Raw genomic sequence first — 19654 nt, forward strand, 5'->3', positions numbered from 1 at the left:
TCTGCCTAGATAAGAATGGCTTCTGCTACTTTTCACAGCAACGTCTTGTTCCTCGTTTCTGCAGTTCGGTTGTCTGATCTTACCTTCACGCAAAGGCCTTGTAAAAGATGTTGAAAAACCTTTTAAAGCTGCTAATATGGCTTTAAGTTCCAAGAAAATGTGATGACTTGTTTGTCAAGGTTACTGGCCATATTCCATGAACAAGCTTTTCCTCTTACATCAGTGGACAAGAAAACTAAATTTGGATCCTGATGCGAATCCTTCTACAAGGTTGCTTACTTTTAGGCACCATTTTAATTGAACTATGGTTCTTGGGAACAGATGGATACCTTGAAGTAGTTCTAAAGGATCCTTATTCCGCTTATCCAGGAAGATTAGCTGAAGAGCCCTCATATAGAACCTTGTCCACTTTAACATTCAAAGTGGCTGCCATCTTTCCCAGCAGTTTCATACAAGCTCCTGCTGTCATAGGTTTTGTTCTTATCACTTTTACGAGTTGAATGATATTTAAAGCCTCTTGCTGGGGAAAATAAACCTTCCCTTGGTTGAATTGAACAGGACTCCCAGCACAATTAATGACCGAGTTGGTTCCAGACGACTTTCTTCATTTACCAACCAACCGTGAGATTTTAGAAAGGTTAACACTATAATGAGATGTGACATTAGCCTTTTCTTGTTTCTGGATTTTATCAGCATATGGGAAATAGATATGGAAATAGAGCTACATATTGCAAATGAAGTTCTGCGACTGAAAATCTGAGATATTTCTGATGCATCTTGGCAATCGGGATATGCAGATAAGCATCTTTTAGATCCAGTGACACTAACCAATCTCCAGGCTCTATGGATTGTATTCCTGACCTTAAAGAAAACAAACAAATGTGTGGTGCTCTAAAGACAAGCCAAGGAATTTTGTAAAACAAAAATAAAGTTCAATGAAGTTGATTGATGATTCCTGTGGTATAACCCCATGAATAATGAATGAGGGATTGCCAACCCATAAACATGTGGAATAACCGTATTGGTAATCACTGCTCCATTATAATCCGACAAGCAGGCTAGGGTCCCAACAAGCAATGCGGTAAGGGACCTCACAATGAAGTGTCCAGACATATGATATCGGAATGGAGAATTTGCATGTGATAGTAAATAATTCACATTAAGGTTGGCGATGTCCTCATGGCTATCTGCCTTCTTCCACAGCAGGGTTGTGCTTCCATTTTTTTTTCTGAGGTAAGTAACACAAGTAATGAGAAAAAAAAGGCATTGGTACTCAGGAAACAGGAAAAATAATTGATGTCCAAGAGAGCGTGTACCCATAAAAATTAATAATTTAATGGATCATGCAAAAAACAGCTACATTACGGGGTACACAGACCCCCACCAACGCGTTTCGAGCGTAAGCTCTTTCTCACCTTGAGTACCTGTGCCTTTTTTTTCTCATTACTTGTGTTCCTGACCTTAACGACTTCAATTTGAACCTTCTGATATTTAGAAAGATATTTACAAACTTTAGGTCCAGAACTTGTCTGAAGCCCCCTGTGGAGTTCTCAGTAGAATTTTTACTAAATGCTCTGCTTTCTTTGGGCCTTTGGAATGTCCACAATCACTTGACTTGAGCTCGTCGATGATTTACTCCATAGCATTTCCTGATTCCCTTTAAATTAGTATTCTTAAAACTTGAAAAAAAAATGTTTTTCTTGGGACGGCTTTGAATTCCAGATGGTAACTGGATGATCTTATTTGAAGAACCCATCTCGTTGTAATAATTGGAGCCTACACCACCTTGAACCTGGTTAGTGCAAACTTACCTCTTTATGTTCCTCCTCCACTGGGGCCCTGAAAGATTGCCTTGTCCACCTCTCCACGATGGGCGTCCAGTGTAATCCCTTCCAGGTTAATAGGATCTGGAGTGTCCAGAATCTGGTTATAAAGTGGGCCCTACCTATAATGTCCTCTAGCCATAAAGTTCCTAAAATAGCAGCTCTTTTTACTCCTCTATATAGTTTCTTTGATATTGGACACCCAGATCCTGATGGTTCTAGAGATGGAGGCTGTTGCTAATGTAAGTCAACATGTTTCTCTGCTGCAAGAAAAGATTAACACAACATATTTTATCTCCATAGGATCCCATAAGAGATCCCATCCACTGATAGAGTGATTCTTCTAGTCAACCTGAAAAAGGCCGTATCCATTTTGGGAGGAGCATGCCAGGCTTTAGCTTCCTATTGGCTAAGAAAAATTAAGAAACTCAAATAAATGCCTTTGAGGAAAAAAAACAATCTTTTTAAAGATGAAAATAGAAAAACAAAGCTTACCTACAAGACTTGTGTAAAGACCTTTTACTGCTGTCAGACTCCATTGCGCTGACTTGCTATGTCGGACGCCCTTTAAAAATGCTGGAACCGTTCCGTTTGCATTACCCTCTTCTCGCCATTGCTTCCTCGTTAGCACACCTCAGACCTCGATGTGGTCGGCAGACTGGAGAACAGCACATGCTGTTCCATGCTGCTTCTTTTCCAGAGCATATGGGGCATTTCCACTACGCAAATTGTTTCTGCAGGAAGCCCTGTTCTCAGGGGGCCCCCTGAATTGCTACTCACCCGTAGGGTTGCCAGGTGGCTTCTCCAAAAATACTGGACACAATGGTGAAAGGTGCGATGCTCTCAAGACACACACACCCCTCTCTGCTTCATGCTGTTTCCTCCTCTCCTTGGCCCCTCCCACAGGCTCCTGACACCTCTTCTTGAGTGGCTACTGCTGGGTGATGCAGCCAATCAGAATGGAGGAAGCTGTCCAGCCCCTAGCAAAAGCTCTGCTAGCTCCCTACTCTGGGAAATCCTGTGGCCCCCCAGGCCGGTCAGCTCACTATGTCCATAGAAGTAATACCGGTATACACATACATGTCCAGTATTACCTCTCATTTTTTACTGGACAGAGTGTCTAAATACAGGACAGTCCTGTTCAATATTGGACATCTGGCAACCCTACTCACCCGAGTGTGACATCAGGGGATTCAGGGGGCAGAAGAGTGAGAAAAACTGACCCCTGGCATCGACTTGCCCCTTAAAAGAGGAAGGTAGTCAGGCAAGCCCACAAATAACACACCTACCGGCCAGGTAAGACATAAAAAGACTGCCTGCAGGTAGGAGGAGGAGCTACTTATATAAAGTACTACCTGCAAGAATTTGTGTGGTGTCCTATCCAGGGCAGAGGTGGAGCTAAACCCAAGTGTGCCCACTGCCATGGAGATGAACAGGGCATTGGCTTTTTTTTTTATTCGCCCCCAAAAAAGTTGTGAATCAGTCCGAGCTGAGTCACCTCAATAAACAATTATATGAATGATGCTAACTCCCATGGAGAGAGAATGCTAATGCAATTTGGATATGCAAAGGATTGAAATGAGAATCTTTCCCCACACAAATTATGAATGAGCTGTGATTTGTTGGCGAAACAGTGAATTTATGGTGGAAATGTGTGATTTCTGAGAAACTTTTAGCCCTTCAAAGTTTTGCAAACTGGTTTGTCAGGAATCGAATTTGGCCAAAATAACACAAAAAAGTTCACAAACGTATTTTGGAAAGTTCTTGCATATCTTTACTCTCCTACCTGTCTGCCGCACTCTGAAAGTCTCCATCTGCTTCTTCACATCCTGAATATCTGTCGCAATCTGATACAGTTTAGTGGTGATCTCCTGCTGACAGGTGTCTGAAAAATAACATATCGAGAAACGGTGCTTTTAACGGTAACAACAGCAGCACTCATATTATGAGGTTTCAAAATACTCTTAAAAATGGTTGAGCTTGACATGGGTTATGTGCCTCAAAAGGAACCTATCACTTATAAAATAAGATCTCAGTCAGTTAAATCCTCATTCACAGCTAACTTTACAGCAGAGAAGTAAGAGATGTTTTAAGAGAACATCAAAGAACCAGAAGGTTCCTCCACCACTGACTCTCCATGTCACTTTGGTGAAAAGAATCAATCCCTGTGTTACAGGTTCCTAACCAGTGGCAGGCAAAATATACTTCTAAGGCTGCATGTGCTACAGTATGATCCTTGTCAGTAACATGCCCGCTCCCTCTGCACTGGGGAAAGAGGGAGTGGGGGCTGCTGGGGCGGCCAGCAGTTGGGGCCAAAGGTTAAATCCCAAAAGGCTACATGCGACCCCCAAACTGTCTGATATCCACCAATGCTGTAAACTCTTAAGCTTAGCAGGTGGTAGAGTATATATTACAATCTTGGTTTTCTGACTCCCCTGCAGTTGTGATCCCACCTCCTCCACCTTCTGAAGTATTTTGTTTGGTTCGTGGCCCAGGGTAGAATGCATCATCCAACTCTGCATGTTTCATGGCCCACCTACTTTGCACTCACCATTGGATAGTTTTGGATGGAAGGAGGCTTCTACAACACGATCATTCAGTGACTGTGCGTGACGATAGTCATTACGTATTGTGTTGTTATCCCAGTCCAGCAAAGTGTTTTCCAGCAATTCTATCTACAGAAAACATCAGCAATATTGGTGACAAACAGCACTAAGTGTAGTATTGCAGATATTATTTCTGGTATTTGATAGAACCTTGTCCCCTCTCCCCCCCCTCATCTGTATGTCTCTCTCTGTGCCCCCCGCCTGTCTCGCCTGTTAGTACCTCTAGTTGCCTTAGGCCTTCGTTATTTTCCTACTCTCATCTTCTCTGTCCCACCCTGCTCCGCCTCTGACTGGTCCATACTTTCTCTTCTTACAGTTTTTATATGTTATTCCGAAGTGAACCTTGTTAGCACATATTATTTTTCTTACATCGAAGAATAATGCAGATGATTTTCTCAGGCACAGCAACTTACTATATCGAATTTGCAATCTGATTTTGGTTCCTAGACCTGTAGCACAAAGAGATACTGCAAAAAGAAGGTCACAAGGAGCTGGCACGGGGTTCACCTTGCTTCAAAAGCTACAATATTACCACAAGCCTACTCTTTATCCCTCACATCACAGCTTTGTCTCCCAAGGTATCTGTAACGTTATTTTACAAGATGTTACCTGGGTGTGAGATAGGATGATCGGAGAATCAAATATCGTCCACAGCACGTTCTCTGTGCAAGGAGGGGTAGTGAGGGAGCCCTGGTAGCGATAGAAGTTATCCAGGTTTTCGGGGAGCATGGCCAGAACATCAAGGGTTTGCAGCTCTGTCTCCTGTCCTGGGAAACCACATGGCAGAGATATTAACCAGGGGCATAACTATATGACTGGTGAACCCCGTAATGCTGAGGGTCCTGAGAGCGGGTGGAGGGGCTCAGCTGGCGTTCTCATGTCTGGGTACCTGGGCTTCTGTTTCCTTCTGGGCCTGGCCATCATGGAAATCCTCCCTCCTGCTGGTATACCAGTGTCCTGGTCAGCGCTGAAAGTCGGGCCCAACTTCCATATCCGCCCACATTGCCCAAAATGGACCAAAGGTTCAGTCCCACATTGCTCAGAGGGTAAAATTGTTATGGCGGGGGAGGGATTGAGTGTGAGAGGAGGGGGGGATTGAGAGGAGAGATTGAGAGGGGGGATTGAGAGAAAGGGGGTGGGATTGAGTGAGTGAGGGGGGTGGGAAAGAGTGAGTGAGGGGGGTGGGAAAGAGTGAGAAAGGGGGGTGGGATTAAGTGAGCGAGGGGGTCCTTTAATTTGTTTTTTGTTTTTTTACAGGGGGGGGGCAAAAATTGTAGTGATGCCACTTGCATTAACACAAAAAGCATGTTTCAAAGTTCGCTGTCCTCTTATACCACGACATACTGCAATTTAAACATTATGACTATTATACCTTTATTTTCTTATTAGTAATACAATACAGTATGAAAGCTGTATGCATGCACAATTTATAATTCTGTGTTACATGATGTAATCTTGTAACCCTAAGGATAACTAACAGGATTCCATTGAATTCAGCAAGTAGCATGTACTGTATGCAATGAGATGTGTATGGGATATGGTGTGGATAGGGGCGCATTGATTCAGCATGCAGTGTAATATTTATTAGGTTGTGGTATATATGTAGATATACATATACAGTATATGTATTAGCTGAGAGACCCGGCGTTGCCCGGGATGTGAATCCCTAATAATTGTTTGGTGGGGGTGTGAATCTCGGGTGGGTGTGAATCTTGGGTGGGTGAGAATCTCGGGTGGGTGGGGGTATTGTATTGTATTGTATGTCTTTATTTATATAGCGCCATTAATGTACATAGCGCTTCACAGTAGTAATACATGTGGTAATCGAATAAATAACAGATAATATAAATAACAGATCATGGGAATAAGTGCTTTAGACAAACATAACATTAAGGAAGAGGAGTTCCTGCCCCGAGGAGCTTACAATCTAATTGGTAGGTAGGGAGAACGTACAGAGACAGGAGGAGGGAGTTCTGGTAAGTGCGTCTGCAGGGGGCCAAGCTTTATGTATCATGTGTTCAGAATGTTCACAGTGCTATTCGTATGCTTCTTTAAGCAAGTGTGTCTTAAGGTGGGTCTTAAAGGTGGATAGAGAGGGTGCTAGTCTGGTATTGAGGGGAAGGGCATTCCAGAGGTGTGGGGCAGTCAGTGAAAAAGGTTTAAGGCGGGAGAGGGCTTTAGTTAAAAAGGGGGTAGAAAGAAGACATCCTTGAGCAGAACGCAAGAGTCGGGATGGTGCATAGCGAGAAATTAGGGCTGAGATGTATGGAGGGGCCGAAGAGTGTAAAGCTTTAAAAGTGAGGAGAAGAATGGAGTGTGAGATGCGGGATTTGATCGGAAGCCAGGAGAGGGATTTCAGGAGGGGAGATGCTGAGACAGATCTAGGAAAGAGTAGAGTGATTCTGGCAGCAGCATTTAGGATAGATTGTAGGGGAGACAGGTGAGAGGCAGGAAGGCCGGACAGCAGGAGGTTACAGTAATCAAGACGGGAGAGAATGAGGGCCTGAGTCAGAGTTTTAGCAGTCGAGCAACAGAGGAAAGGGCGTATCTTTGTTATATTGCGGAGGAAAAAGCGACAAGTTTTAGAAATGTTTTGAATGTGAGGGGCGAATGTGAGAGAGGAGTCGAGTGTGACCCCAAGGCAGCGTGCTTGGGCTACTGGGTGGATGATCGTAGTTCCAACAGTAATGTGGAAGGAGGTAGTAGGGCCAGGTTTGGGAGGTAGTATGAGGAGCTCTGTTTTAGCCATGTTGAGTTTAAGGCGACAGAGGGCCATCCAGGATGATATAGCAGAGAGACATTCAGAAACTTTGGTCTGTACAGCAGGTGTAAGGTCAGGTGTTGAAAAGTATATTTGTGTGTCGTCAGCATAGAGGTGATATTTAAACCCAAAAGATGTTATTAGGTCACCTAGAGAGAGTGTGTACAGAGAAAAGAGAAGAGGTCCCAGGACAGGGGTGTGTGAATCTTGGGTGGGGGTGTGTGAATATTGGGTGGGTGTGTGGGGGGGTCACACACACACACAAACAGTGTCTCACACACACACACACACACACACACACACACACACACACACACACACACACACACACACACACACACACACACACACACACACACACACACACACACACACACACACACTGACACAAACAGTGTCACTCACACACAGAGACACAGGAGTAAGAGGCGCAAGTTTGAAGGTGAGTGCCGGTGGGGAGAGGAGGGGGGTTGGGGGGAGGAAAGGCGGCGCCAGTGTCTCCCCACCGGCCGCCCCTGGGGACAGTCAGCCACGCCGAGACCGCCACTGCCCTGCTCCCTCCTCTCCCCCCCCGCTGGCATAACCTGCAGCGCACGGCGAGGGGGAAGTGCGCGCTGAGGGGTAATGGACCGCCCGCCCCAGGGGACAGTCTGTCACGACACGGCCGCCACTGCCCTGCTCCCCCCCCTCCCGCTGGCATGTCCCGCAGTGTGCGACGAGGGGGAAGTGCGCGCCACGGGGTAACGGACCACCCGCCCCAGGGGACAGTCAGCTGCGCCGCGGCCGCCACTGCCCTGCTCCCCCCCCCCATCTCGAGCCGGTAGAGCGTACTCCCAAAGCTCTGTGATTGTTGTGAGAGTGTGCCAATGGGGTAGGTGTGGCCAGAGAACCACTCAGGCCAATGAGAGGCATGAAAGGGCGGGGCCGGGCCACGGACCAATCATATTGGCCAGAGGCTGAGAGATAGACTGACGGACCAATCAGATTGCCCAGATGCACAGCAAACAAACAACGTTTTCTGTTTTTTTTATATATATACTAGCTGAGAGACCCGGCGTTGCCCGGGATGTAAATGCGTAATAGGTAGTATTATTTATAAATCGTGGAACAATAGGTGACTGTTTGTTGTAAAGGTTGGATAATAATATTGAAAAGAAAGATGGAAGAAAATGTAATACGATGTTGTATAAAAATGGTTTATTGTAACCACACCACAGTACAATGTATATTTTGGTGGCATAAGTGATGTAAAAATCTGAGTCGTGTGTCCTGCTAGGGTGTGAGGCGGCGGGTGGCGCGTGGGTTGTGAGTGCTGTGTGCGAGTGGGGGTCCTGCTAGGGTGTGAGGCGGCGGGTGGTGCGTGGGTTGTGAGTGCTGTCTGTGAGTGGGGGTCCTGCAAGGGTGTGAGGCGGCGGCTGGCGCGTGGGTTGTGAGTGCTGTCTGTGAGTGGGGGTCCTGCTAGGGTGTGAGGCGGTGGGTCAGTGATGTCGGTGCGTAGGGGCGGGAGGCAGCAGGTGTGTGTGGCGGCAGGTATGTGTCGAGTGTGGCGGGTGTCTGTTGAGTGCGTGCAGCGGCTGTGAGGCGGTGGGTGAAAGGCAGAGGCGGCCGGAGTAAGGGCGGGTGAAAGGCAGAGGCGGGGGTGGGGAGGCGGTAAGGCGGGCATGAAGGCGAAGGGCGGCGGGAAGGGGAGGAGGGGGTGGAGGAGGGGGGCAAGGGGTGGAGGAGGGGGGCAAGGGGTGGAGGAGGGGGGAAGGGTTAGAGGAGGGGGGGAAGGGTTAGAGGAGGGGGGGGAAGGGTTAGAGGAGGGGGGGAAGGGTTAGAGGAGGGGGGGGAAGGGTTAGAGGAGGGGGGGGAAGGGTTAGAGGAGGGGGGGGAAGGGTTAGAGGAGGGGGGGAAGGGTTAGAGGAGGGGGGGGGGGAAGGGTTAGAGGAGGGGGGGGAAGGGTTAGAGGAGGGGGGGGGGAAGGGTTAGAGGAGGGGGGGGAAGGGTTAGAGGAGGGGGGGGAAGGGTTAGAGGAGGGGGGGGAAGGGTTAGAGGAGGGGGGGGAAGTGTGGGAGGGGGTGGGAGGGGAAAGGGGAAAAAGAGGTGGCGGGGGGGGGGAAGAGGAGCGGAGGGGGGGGGTGGAAAGGGGAGCGGAGGGTGGAGGTGGTGGGAAGGGGGGGAGGTGGTGGGAAGGGGGGGGAGTTGGTGGGAAGGGGGGGGAGGTGGTGGGAAGGGGGGGGAGGTGGTGGGAAGGGGGGGAGGTGGTGGAAAGGGGGGGGAGGTGGTGGGAAGGGGGGGGAGGGGTGAGGTGGTGGGAAGGGGGAGGAGGTGGGAAGGAGGAGGCGGGGGGTGGGAGGTGGTGGGAAGGCGGGGGGTGGGAGGAGGTGGGAAGGCGGGGGGTGGGAGGCGGTGGGATGGCGGGGGGTGGGAGGCGGTGGGAAGGGGGTGAGGGAGGTGGTGGGAAGGGGGGGGGGGAGGCGGTGGGAAGGGGGGGGGGAGGCGGTGGGAAGGGGGGGAGGCGGTGGGAAGGGGTGGGGGGAGGCGGTGGGAATGGGGGGGAAGCGGTGGGAAGGGGGGAGGCGGTGGGAAGGGGGGAGAGGCGGTGGGAAGGGGGGGGAGGCGGTGGGAAGGGGGGGGGGGCGGTGGGAAGGGGGGGGGAGGTGGTGGGAAGGTGGAGGGAAGGGGGGGGGGGTGGGAAGGGGGGGAGGCGGTGGGAAGGTGGAGGGAAGGGGGGGGGGCGGGGGAGGCAGTGGGAAGGGGGGGGAGGCGGTGGGAAGGGGGGGGAGGCAGTGGGAAGGGGGGGTGGAGGGGAGGTGAAGGTGGGGGGGTGGAGGGGGGGGGGGGTGGAGGGGAGGTGAAGGGGGGGAGTGGAAGGGAGGTGAAGGGGGGGGTGGAAGGGAGGTGAAGGGGGGGGTGGAAGGGAGGTGAAGGGGGGGGGGTGGAGGGGAGGTGGTGAAGGGGGGGTGGAGGGGGGGAGGTAAATGGGGAGGTGAAGGGGGGTGGAAGGGAGAAGTGGAGTGAGGGGAGGTGAAAGGGGGTGAGGGGAGGTGATGGGGGGTGAGGGGTGGGTGAGGGGAGGTGAAGGCCGCTCACTCACCCGTCCGGCAGGTCCCACGTGGATCTGAGGCGGGAGGCAGCGTGTTGTGGCCGCTCTCCCGCTGTGTCCCTGTAGCGGCGCCGGGGGGGGGGGTATCGGGGAGACACTGACACTGGAGGGGAGGGGGGGGGTGGAGGGGAGGTGAAGGGGGGGTGGAGGGGAGGTGAAGGCCGCTCACTCACCCATCCGGCAGGTCCCACGTGGATCTGAGGCGGGAGGCAGCGTGTTGTGGCCGCTCCCCCGCTGTGTCCCGGGCGCCGCCATCTTGGGCACTCGGCGCCGCGAGGCAGCCTGCCTGGCCACTGGCTGTTCCCCCGCCGGGGAGGGGTGAGTTGTAGCGCAGGGGAGGGGGGGGCATGTATATGTGTGGGGGGGGGAGAGGTGGGAGATATAGAGGGGGGGTCTCGCACGGCCGCTGACACTGGGTGGGGGGGGGCGCTGAAGGGGTAATAATAGTGTGTGTGTCCCGCTGACTGTAGTGGCGCCGGGGGAGGGGGGGGGGTCGGGGTGAAAGCGCGGGAGACACGGGGAGAGGAGGAGGTGCGCGCGGGTGCTGTTAACACTGTGAGCCCCGCTAATGTATGTATTAGTGTGTGTGTGTGTGTGTGTGTGTCACTGTGTGTGTGTCTGTTACTGTGTGTGTGTGTCCCTGTGTCCCTCTGTGTGTGTGTCACTGTGTGTGTCACTGTGTGTGTCACTGTGTGTGTGTGTCCCCGTGTGTGTGTGTGTGTGTGTGTGTGTGTGTGTGTGTGTGTGTGTGTCTGTGTGTGTGTCCCCCCCCCTGTGTGTGTGTGTCCCTGTGTTCCCTGTGTGTGTGTGTGTCCCTGTGTGTCCTTTGGCCCGTCACTCCGCCTCAGGCCAATGAGAGGTGTGCGGGGGCGGGCGGGCCAAGGGACCAATGAGATTTCCCCTAGGGACACCGGACATCCAGGCAGGCAGGCAAACATACAGTGCTTTCACTAATATAGTATAAGATATATATATATATATATATATATATATATATATATATATATATATATATATATATAGTCAGATAAGGCAGTTGGCACTCCAATAGGTGCTGGTAAGCCACAGGTGCACGTCCCATATAGAGAATGTAGTTATACGTTACCGTTCCAAGGATTGGTAAACAAGAGACAGCACTCAATGTTGAAAATCAAAGTGTATTAGTGAAAGCAAAAATACATCCAGAAACCCAACGTTTCGGTCTTACAGAATGGGACCTTCCTCAGGGGGATACAAAGGGAGAATGACACAGTTCATGTATATATATATATATATACTGTATGTGCATTTTAACTCTTATGACACCACAGATGACCAAAAACAATTAGTACCTGCATAGCGGACCTTGCCCAATATAGAAATGAAGTTGCTGTAATACGTGTTCACAAAGTTCCCATCCTATAAATGAAAGAAAGGTGAAGATTTAGGAGGTTAGATTTCGTAAAAGACCTCCCCCCCCCCAAAAAAACAGCACCAGAATAAAATACAAACGTTTCTGATAAAATTCTAATTTTAACTCTTTAACTGGTAGTGATTTCTACAAAGCGTTGCCTTGCCATGCATTGCAGCAAAGGGGGTTATTGTCATAATTATGACCAAAACATATATTTATCCAAGGAAATCCAAGGGAAATACAGTATAGCCCCAGCACACTTCTTAAATCCTCTAAAGTTCACCACCTTTCAGATGAATGGGATAATACAAAATTCAGCACACCCCCCACCCCGTCCAACCCCCCATTCAATCTGCCCCCAATCTGTTACCCAAGAGGATTGCTTGGGCAGGACTCACTTGAGAAACTGTCTTTGATGTAGATATGAATAAGGTACATCTGATTAGCTGCACCTTGAACACATTACATTGAGATACAAGAAGTGAAGGAAGATGACAAAGGCTGCATACTACACACCTTTGGTATAACCAGTCTTTGTTTGTTTCCCAGAACTTCAACCACCCCTTGTGTTTTGTAATTAACATTTAAAAACATATGCACATTCCTTAGCAGATATGAAACCGCGGAAACCTTTTGACCTGTCCAACAATATATTACGGTACATGATGGATACGGCTTTAATAGGAATTCTCAAGACATCAAACAAGATTAACACACACACACACACACACACAATATTTAGTTTGAGTATCTTTCCTCAATCAATCAGAAACCTCCTACATGTTGAGCAATGTGCAGACACACACATATAAACAGTGAAGGGGTCAGTCAAGAGGAGGGAGAGTAAAGAGACCTGTTGGAATTCCAAAATACATCATTTAAGGTAATTATGATCATAATTCTTGTACACTTGTAAATGTATATATATCTGTTTTATATCAATGTATGGTTAGATAGGATGAATTGTATTGTATTGTTAGGCCTGTAAGAAGTGCAAACCTTATAAGGAAGTATAATTCGTATGACCGTGTAATTGTTATATTTTGTTTGCTGTTCTAATAATTTTCTGTCTATTTGATTGAAGCCATCTCTATCGTGTCTAAAACTGTCATAAACAATGTGTAGATGTGTATCCTATTGGAATACATATCTACACATCTATTTCCTTACGTAATAGTTTTGCCAGTATTATTTTATTAATTCTTAGAAACCGGAGATACATTTATAGATGGATAACTAATAAATGCATCTATATTTCTATTTCTGGATAAGGCTAAAGATTATCGGTAACACTAACTATCTTCAGAAGGAAACTTACATCTCTTCTCCATCGCATTCCATGGTTCCCCATTAACCTTCTTCTATCCCATCCCCTCCCTCACCCCTCTAACGCCCATGATCTAGACTACCCTCACCCCCTCCTAAAGTCTCTCCAAAACCCTCCAAAATCACCCAACCTCACCGATCCAATCGCCTCCACTGTCCCCACTGTCAGACCCATCACCATACCACCAAGACTAAATCAAGAGACCTGACCTCAAGCCCTGCCCACCGACCTCTCAATGCACCTAAACGGTAGCCTAAACATAATGTTCCCGCCCCTGCCCACCACAAAGACATCTTAATTATTCTATGCTCATCACATAAAATGTTCCATATATAGTGGTGTGAAAAATAAAGTACACCCTCTTTGAAGTCTATGGTTTTACATATCAGGAACATAATAACAATCATCTGTTCCTTAGCAGGTCTTAAAATTTGGTAAATACAACCTCAGATGAACAACAACACATGACATATTACACCGTGTCATGATTTATTTAACAAAAATAAAGCCAAAATGGAGAAGCCATGTGTGAAAAACTAAGTACACCCTTACTACTTCCATAGGAATTAAGATGCTAAGTAGCAGACAGGTGCTGCTAATCAAATGCCCTTGATTCATTGATCATCAGCAAGTGTGACCCCTCTATAAAAGCAGAAGTTTTAGCAGTTTGCTGGTCTGGAGCATTCGGGTGTGTGTTAACACAATGCCAAGGAGGAAAGACATCATCAATGATCTTAGAGAAGCAATTGTTGCTGCCCATCAATCTGGGAAGGGTTATAAGGCAATTTCCAAACAATTTAAAGTCCATCATTCTACAATGAGAAAGATTATTCAAAAGTGGAAAACATTCAAGACAGTTGCCAATCTTCCCAGGAGTGGACGTCCCAGCAAATTCACCCCAAGGTCAGACCGTGCAATGCTCAGAGAAATTGCAAAAAAAAACAAGAGTTACATCTGAGACTCTACAGGCCTCAGTTAGCATGTTAAATGTTCAAGTTCATGACAGTACAATTAGAAAAAGACTGAACAAGTATGGTTTGTTTGGAAGGGTTGCCAGGAGAAAGCCTCTTCCATCTAAAAAGAACATGGCAGCACGGCTTAGGTTTGCAAAGTTGCATCTGAACAAACCACAAGACTTCTGGAACAATGTCCATTGGACAGACGAGACCAAAGTGGAGATGTTTGGCCATAATGCACAGCGCCACGTTTGGCGAAAACTAAACACAGCATATCAGCACAAACACCTCATACCAACTGTCAAGCACGGTGGTGGAGGGGTGATGATTTGGGCTTGTTTTGCAGCCACAGGACCTGGGAACCTTGCAGTCATTGATGCAAATGCCCACAAACCTCAATGAACTGAAGCAACGTTGTAAAGAAGAGTGGGACAAAATTCCTCCACAACGATGTGAGAGACTGATAAAGTCATAGAGAAAACGATGACTTCAAGTTATTGTTGATAAAGGTGGTTCTACAAGCTATTGAATCATAAGTTATACTTATTTTTTCACACATGGCTTCTCCATTTTGGCTTTATTTTTGTTAAATAAATCCTGACACGGTGTAATATGTCATGTGTTGTTGTTCATCTGAGGTTGTATTTACCTAATTTTAAGACCCGTTAAGGAACAGGTGATTGTTATTATGCCCTGATATGTAAAACCATAGAATTCAAAGTGGGTGTACTTTCTTTTTCACACCACTGTATAACCCCATCATTATTTTACTAACTAATGCACAGCGCCCTGGAGAAAGGCGCAATATAAATGTTTAAAACCAGAGACAGAACATGAAACACAGACAGAGCTCAGTGCTACATCCAATGAAACGTATACATGGTACAGTGCCTAAATATATATATAGATATGTAACGGATTTTCTGAACTGGCCTGACCCACCCAATCTCATATTGGCCCCTGTGGTCTAACCAGTCCCCATTACAGTGTGATGTCTGGTGGTGCACCTGTTGGCAACAGGACTCCTGAGTCTCCCGCATGATGGTGTAAGGGGATTGCCCGCCCAGACAGGCAGCTGAGGTAGTGTGCTGAGTCCTACCTATATCCAGTGCAGCGCCTCCACCTCATCAGGATCCCAGCGTCCGCTTGGGGATGATTCTGATGAGGAACTCCTCTGTGGTGCTTCTCTCTGTACAATGACTCCACACTTGCACACGAGAGTGTCTTTAATCAGGATCATCTTTATTAGTATGGTGGGCCAGCTGCCCTCCACAATGGGGTGTATCTAGCCCTCCATTGTTCACCGTACTTCCCTTTGAAAGGTATTGTCCTCCTTAATTAGGGATTCCCTATCCCCGCAGGGATATCTATTCTGTGCCAGGTCCCTGGTCACAGTCTCATTATTCAGCTGCTTACAACTTAACCACTTAGCAAACACTCCTCATCCTTCTAATCACTTAGCAACTCCTACTCACACTCCTAACTTTGAATCAGTGCTGTGTCTTATGTATCCTTTGGGGCTGGCACAACTCTGACATCACTAACCATGGAGTCAGAGCCTGTGACCACTCCCATCCATACATAGGGCACCTCACCAGGGTGTGAGGGCAAACCTCCATGATTACTGCTGGCATGCCCATAACTTACCAGGCCTTACTGTCAGCAGGAGAGATGACTGCAACCATTTTACAGCATGGTTACAGATATCTTTTGAATAAAAAGGTCTTTTAGTTTAACTCTTTGGCCAAAGTGTTGTAAGCCCTTGAGCCCCTACACGGCAGACCACATCTCAAGGGTACCTAACACTAATATAAATTCTTAATAACCGGTGCATTACCAGGAAGAATGATTTTTAATAAATCTGTCAAAATTAGTTGCAAAGTTCTAAGTCTGATTGAAGCTCTTATTAACCTGTACATTACCAGGAAAAGCACTCTGTATTAGATTTGTCACAATCAAACTGCAAGCAAGCAAGTTCCCCTGAGAGTGGGAGATGCAATGGAGTGAGCTTTTAAGTTTCATTGGATGTAGCACTGAGCTCTGTCTGTGTTTCATGTTCTGTCTCTGGTTTTAAGTATATATTGCCATGCTCAGTAGCACTCCTCTGTGACACTTATACGCTTATATATATGTGAACTACAGCTCCCTTCCCAAAGAGGATTACACGCAGGCGCAGAGAGGTGACTCAAAGCCAACAATAGAAAAATTAATTAATGGTTTTGTAGAGGTGTCGATAAGAGGTTCAAATCCTTGAGCGAGCCTTGTGTGTGTGTGCGTGGGGGAGGGGGGTAAAGCTGCTGAAGGATTAGCTGTACTGTAGTTCAAAGACATGACATATTTTCAACAGGCAGGTTATCATAATAATTTGATCCCCACACCCCCAAATACATAAAAATCACACAAATCAATCATGTGCAGTCAAACACACAGTGCTCAAGTCAAAAGCTACAGCACAGATGAATATCGTAATGTCAAGATGGTTGAGGCAGGAACATGTTCATTCATATTGAGAAAATAATAATAAAAAATGACGAGAATTTTTTTTTTTTTTGTCACTCTTGTACTTCGCAAGCAATTCACGCATGCGCAGTAATAATCAACTACAGCTCCCTTCCCAAAGAGGATTACACGCAGGCGCAGAGAGGTGACTCAAAGCCAACAATAGGAAAATTAAAAAAAAAATTTTTTGTCACTCTTGAACTTTTTTCCCCCCAATGAGCATTAATAATCAACAGAGAAGAATACAGTAAATCAAAACTGAAAGTTATACACGCAGGAATGTGATGACAGAAATGTGATTGAAACCAGAAAGCCATCCATTCAAAGGAATGGTGTGGGAGAGGTGTACTGTAGATAAGAAGTTGAAATACTGCAGTGCAGTACATTATCCTGTGTGTGTGCGGGGGCGAGCGAGGGAAGAGCGCTAAATACGCCGAAATGTGATACTGTTACAGTACACGCCTATGCGTTTCAACAATGTTCAAATGAGACATACATGCATGTATAAATATGCAAATTTACAATTACTGCGCGCGCACACGCAGACTGTGTACTGACATAGGTTGAACTGCTACAGTATTAGACTTTGAAGACAACAGCTCGCGAACGCCCACATGAGTTTTTAGACGGTATTGCAGTATTGCAGACATCTGCCCGCGGTTATCAGAGTTGCACCGCTACGGCCACATTAAGATAAAGGCGGCCACAGCTGTAACTCATTAATACGATATGTATTTCATGGCCTTTCCTTCTCTCACACTCCGCGCCTTGATGGCAGGGGTGGAGGTGTGGGGCTCCTGCTCTCCTCTCTCTGCCGTTACCGAACTATTGCTATTCCCCCCTCTCTTGCCTTTCCCTCCTTTGAGGTTCACACTGTCCAGATCTTCTCTCCTCTCCCTGTTCATGTTGCGGTCATGTATCGCCCACCTACCTCTACTCATCCCCCTTCTGCCTTTCTCTCTCACTTTGAATCCTGGCTCTCTTTCTTCCTCTCCTCAGACTCCCCTGTTCTTCTCCTTGGGGACTTCAATTGCCACATTGATGACCCCTCTCTCCCTTGGGCTTCCCGCTTTCTTTCTCTAACCTCTTCTTTTGGCCTTCAACAGTGGACTGCAGCCAGCACCCACAAGGATGGCCACTACTTAGACCTGGTTTTCACTAAAAACTTCTCTCTCTCTGATTTCTCCATTTCCCCTTTTCCTCTCTCTGACCATCACCTCATCTCATTCTCTCTATCTCGCTTCTCCCCTTCTCCACCTCCATCTACCCCCCGGTTCTGCAGAAACCTGCGCTCTATTCACTTACCTGACTTTGAGTCCACGTTACACTCCTCCCTCTCCTCTCTAAGCTCTGCTACAGACCCTGACAAACTGGTCAGGAACTACAACTCTGCCTTGTCCTCCTCTCTTGATCTACATGCCCTGCTTTCTCTCTGCCGCACTCGCCCTTTTAACCCTAGACCCTGGTTAAATTCCCACACGCGCATGCTGCGTTCCTCCACTCGTTCCTCTGAACGCCTCTGGAGGAAATCTCATACTCTCGCAGACTTCCTTCACTACAAATTTATGCTATCCTGTTTCAACTCTGCCCTCTCGCAAGCTAAACAAGCCTACTTTTCTTCACTAATCAACATGCACATGTCTAACCCACGCCGACTGTTCTCTGTCTTTGATACTCTACTCAAACCACCCTCAGCTGCCTCTCCTTCCTCCATCTCCGCTCAGGACTTTGCTGACTATTTTAAGGAAAAGGTGGAATCCATACGTCAGAAAATCCCCTCTGTTTCTTCCTCCCATCCTACACTTCTTCCTAACTCTCCTCCTGCCTTCCTTGACTCTTTTTCCACTGTCTCAGAGGAGGATGTGTCGCTGTTGATCGCCTCTTCTCCCTCTACCACTTGCCCTCTTGACCCCATTCCCTCCCATCTCCTAAAACCTCTTGCTCCTACTATAATCCCTACGCTCACGCACATTTTTAACTCCTCCCTCTGCTCTGGAACCTTTCCATCCTCCTTCAAACATGCAACAGTCATACCATTACTCAAAAACAGCAAGCTTGACCCTACCTGTCTTTCTAACTATCGGCCTGTCTCCCTCCTGCCTTTTGCCTCTAAACTCCTTGAACGTCTTGTATTCGCTCGCTTGCTCCATTTTCTCAACACCTATTCTCTCCTAGACCCTCTACAATCTGGCTTCAGTAATGCTCACTCCACGGAAACAGCCCTCACTAAAATAACTGACGACCTCCATGCTGCCAAAGACAGAGGTCATTACACTCTGCTCATATTACTCGACCTCTCTGCAGCATTTGACACCGTGGACCACCCTCTTCTCCTTCACATTCTCCATACTCTTGGCATTCGGAACAAAGCTCTATCCTGGATCTCATCCTACCTCTCCCATCGTACTTTCAGTGTCTCTTCTGCTAATACCTCCTCCTCCTCTATTGATCTCTCTGTGGGGGTACCCCAGGGCTCTGTCCTGTGACCTCTTCTCTTTTCTCTGTATACACTCTCTCTAGGTGACCTAATAACATCTTTTGGGTTTAATTATCACCTCTATGCTGACGACACACAAATATATTTCTCAACACCCGACCTTACACCTACTGTACAAACCAAAGTTTCTGAATGTCTCTCTGCTATATCATCCTGGATGGCCCTCCGCCGCCTTAAACTCAACATGGCTAAAACAGAGCTCCTCATACTTCCTCCCAAACCTGGCCCTACTACCTCCTTTCACATTACTGTTGGAACTACGATCATTCACCCAGTAGCCCAAGCACGCTGCCTTGGGGTCACACTCGACTCCTCTCTCACATTTGCCCCTCACATTCAAAACATTTCTAAAACCTGTCGCTTTTTCCTCCGCAATATAACAAAGATACGCCCTTTCCTCTGTTGCTCGACTGCTAAAACTCTGACTCAGGCCCTCATTCTCTCCCGTCTTGATTACTGTAACCTCCTGCTGTCCGGCCTTCCTGCCTCTCACCTGTCTCCCCTACAATCTATCCTTAACGCTGCTGCCAGAATCACTCTACTCTTTCCTAGATCTGTCTCAGCATCTCCCCTCATGAAATCCCTCTCCTGGCTTCCGATCAAATCCCGCATCTCACACTCCATTCTTCTCCTCCCTTTTAAAGCTTTACACTCTTCTGCCCCTCCTTACATCTCAGCCCTAATTTCTCGTTATGCACCATCCA

The 19654-nt window shown here is 47.6% G+C and overlaps 1 protein-coding gene across 2 annotated transcripts in view; it reads right to left on the reverse strand.

Moving 5' to 3' along the window:
* The window catches only part of CA6 (carbonic anhydrase 6), a 55633-nt gene that overhangs the window by 18187 nt on the left and 17792 nt on the right, over positions 1–19654 (reverse strand). For both annotated transcript variants that reach the window (XM_075603600.1, XM_075603601.1), the window contains exons 6-9: positions 11610–11676; positions 5039–5196; positions 4375–4498; positions 3610–3708 (exon numbers count right to left, since the gene is read on the reverse strand). In XM_075603600.1, coding sequence (XP_075459715.1) covers positions 3610–3708; positions 4375–4498; positions 5039–5196; positions 11610–11676 — 448 coding nt within the window. The remainder of the gene's footprint in view (positions 1–3609; positions 3709–4374; positions 4499–5038; positions 5197–11609; positions 11677–19654) is intronic.

This window comes from Ascaphus truei, chromosome 6, assembly GCF_040206685.1.
Source record: "Ascaphus truei isolate aAscTru1 chromosome 6, aAscTru1.hap1, whole genome shotgun sequence".
In the NCBI taxonomy this organism is placed as follows: Eukaryota; Metazoa; Chordata; class Amphibia; order Anura; family Ascaphidae; genus Ascaphus; species Ascaphus truei.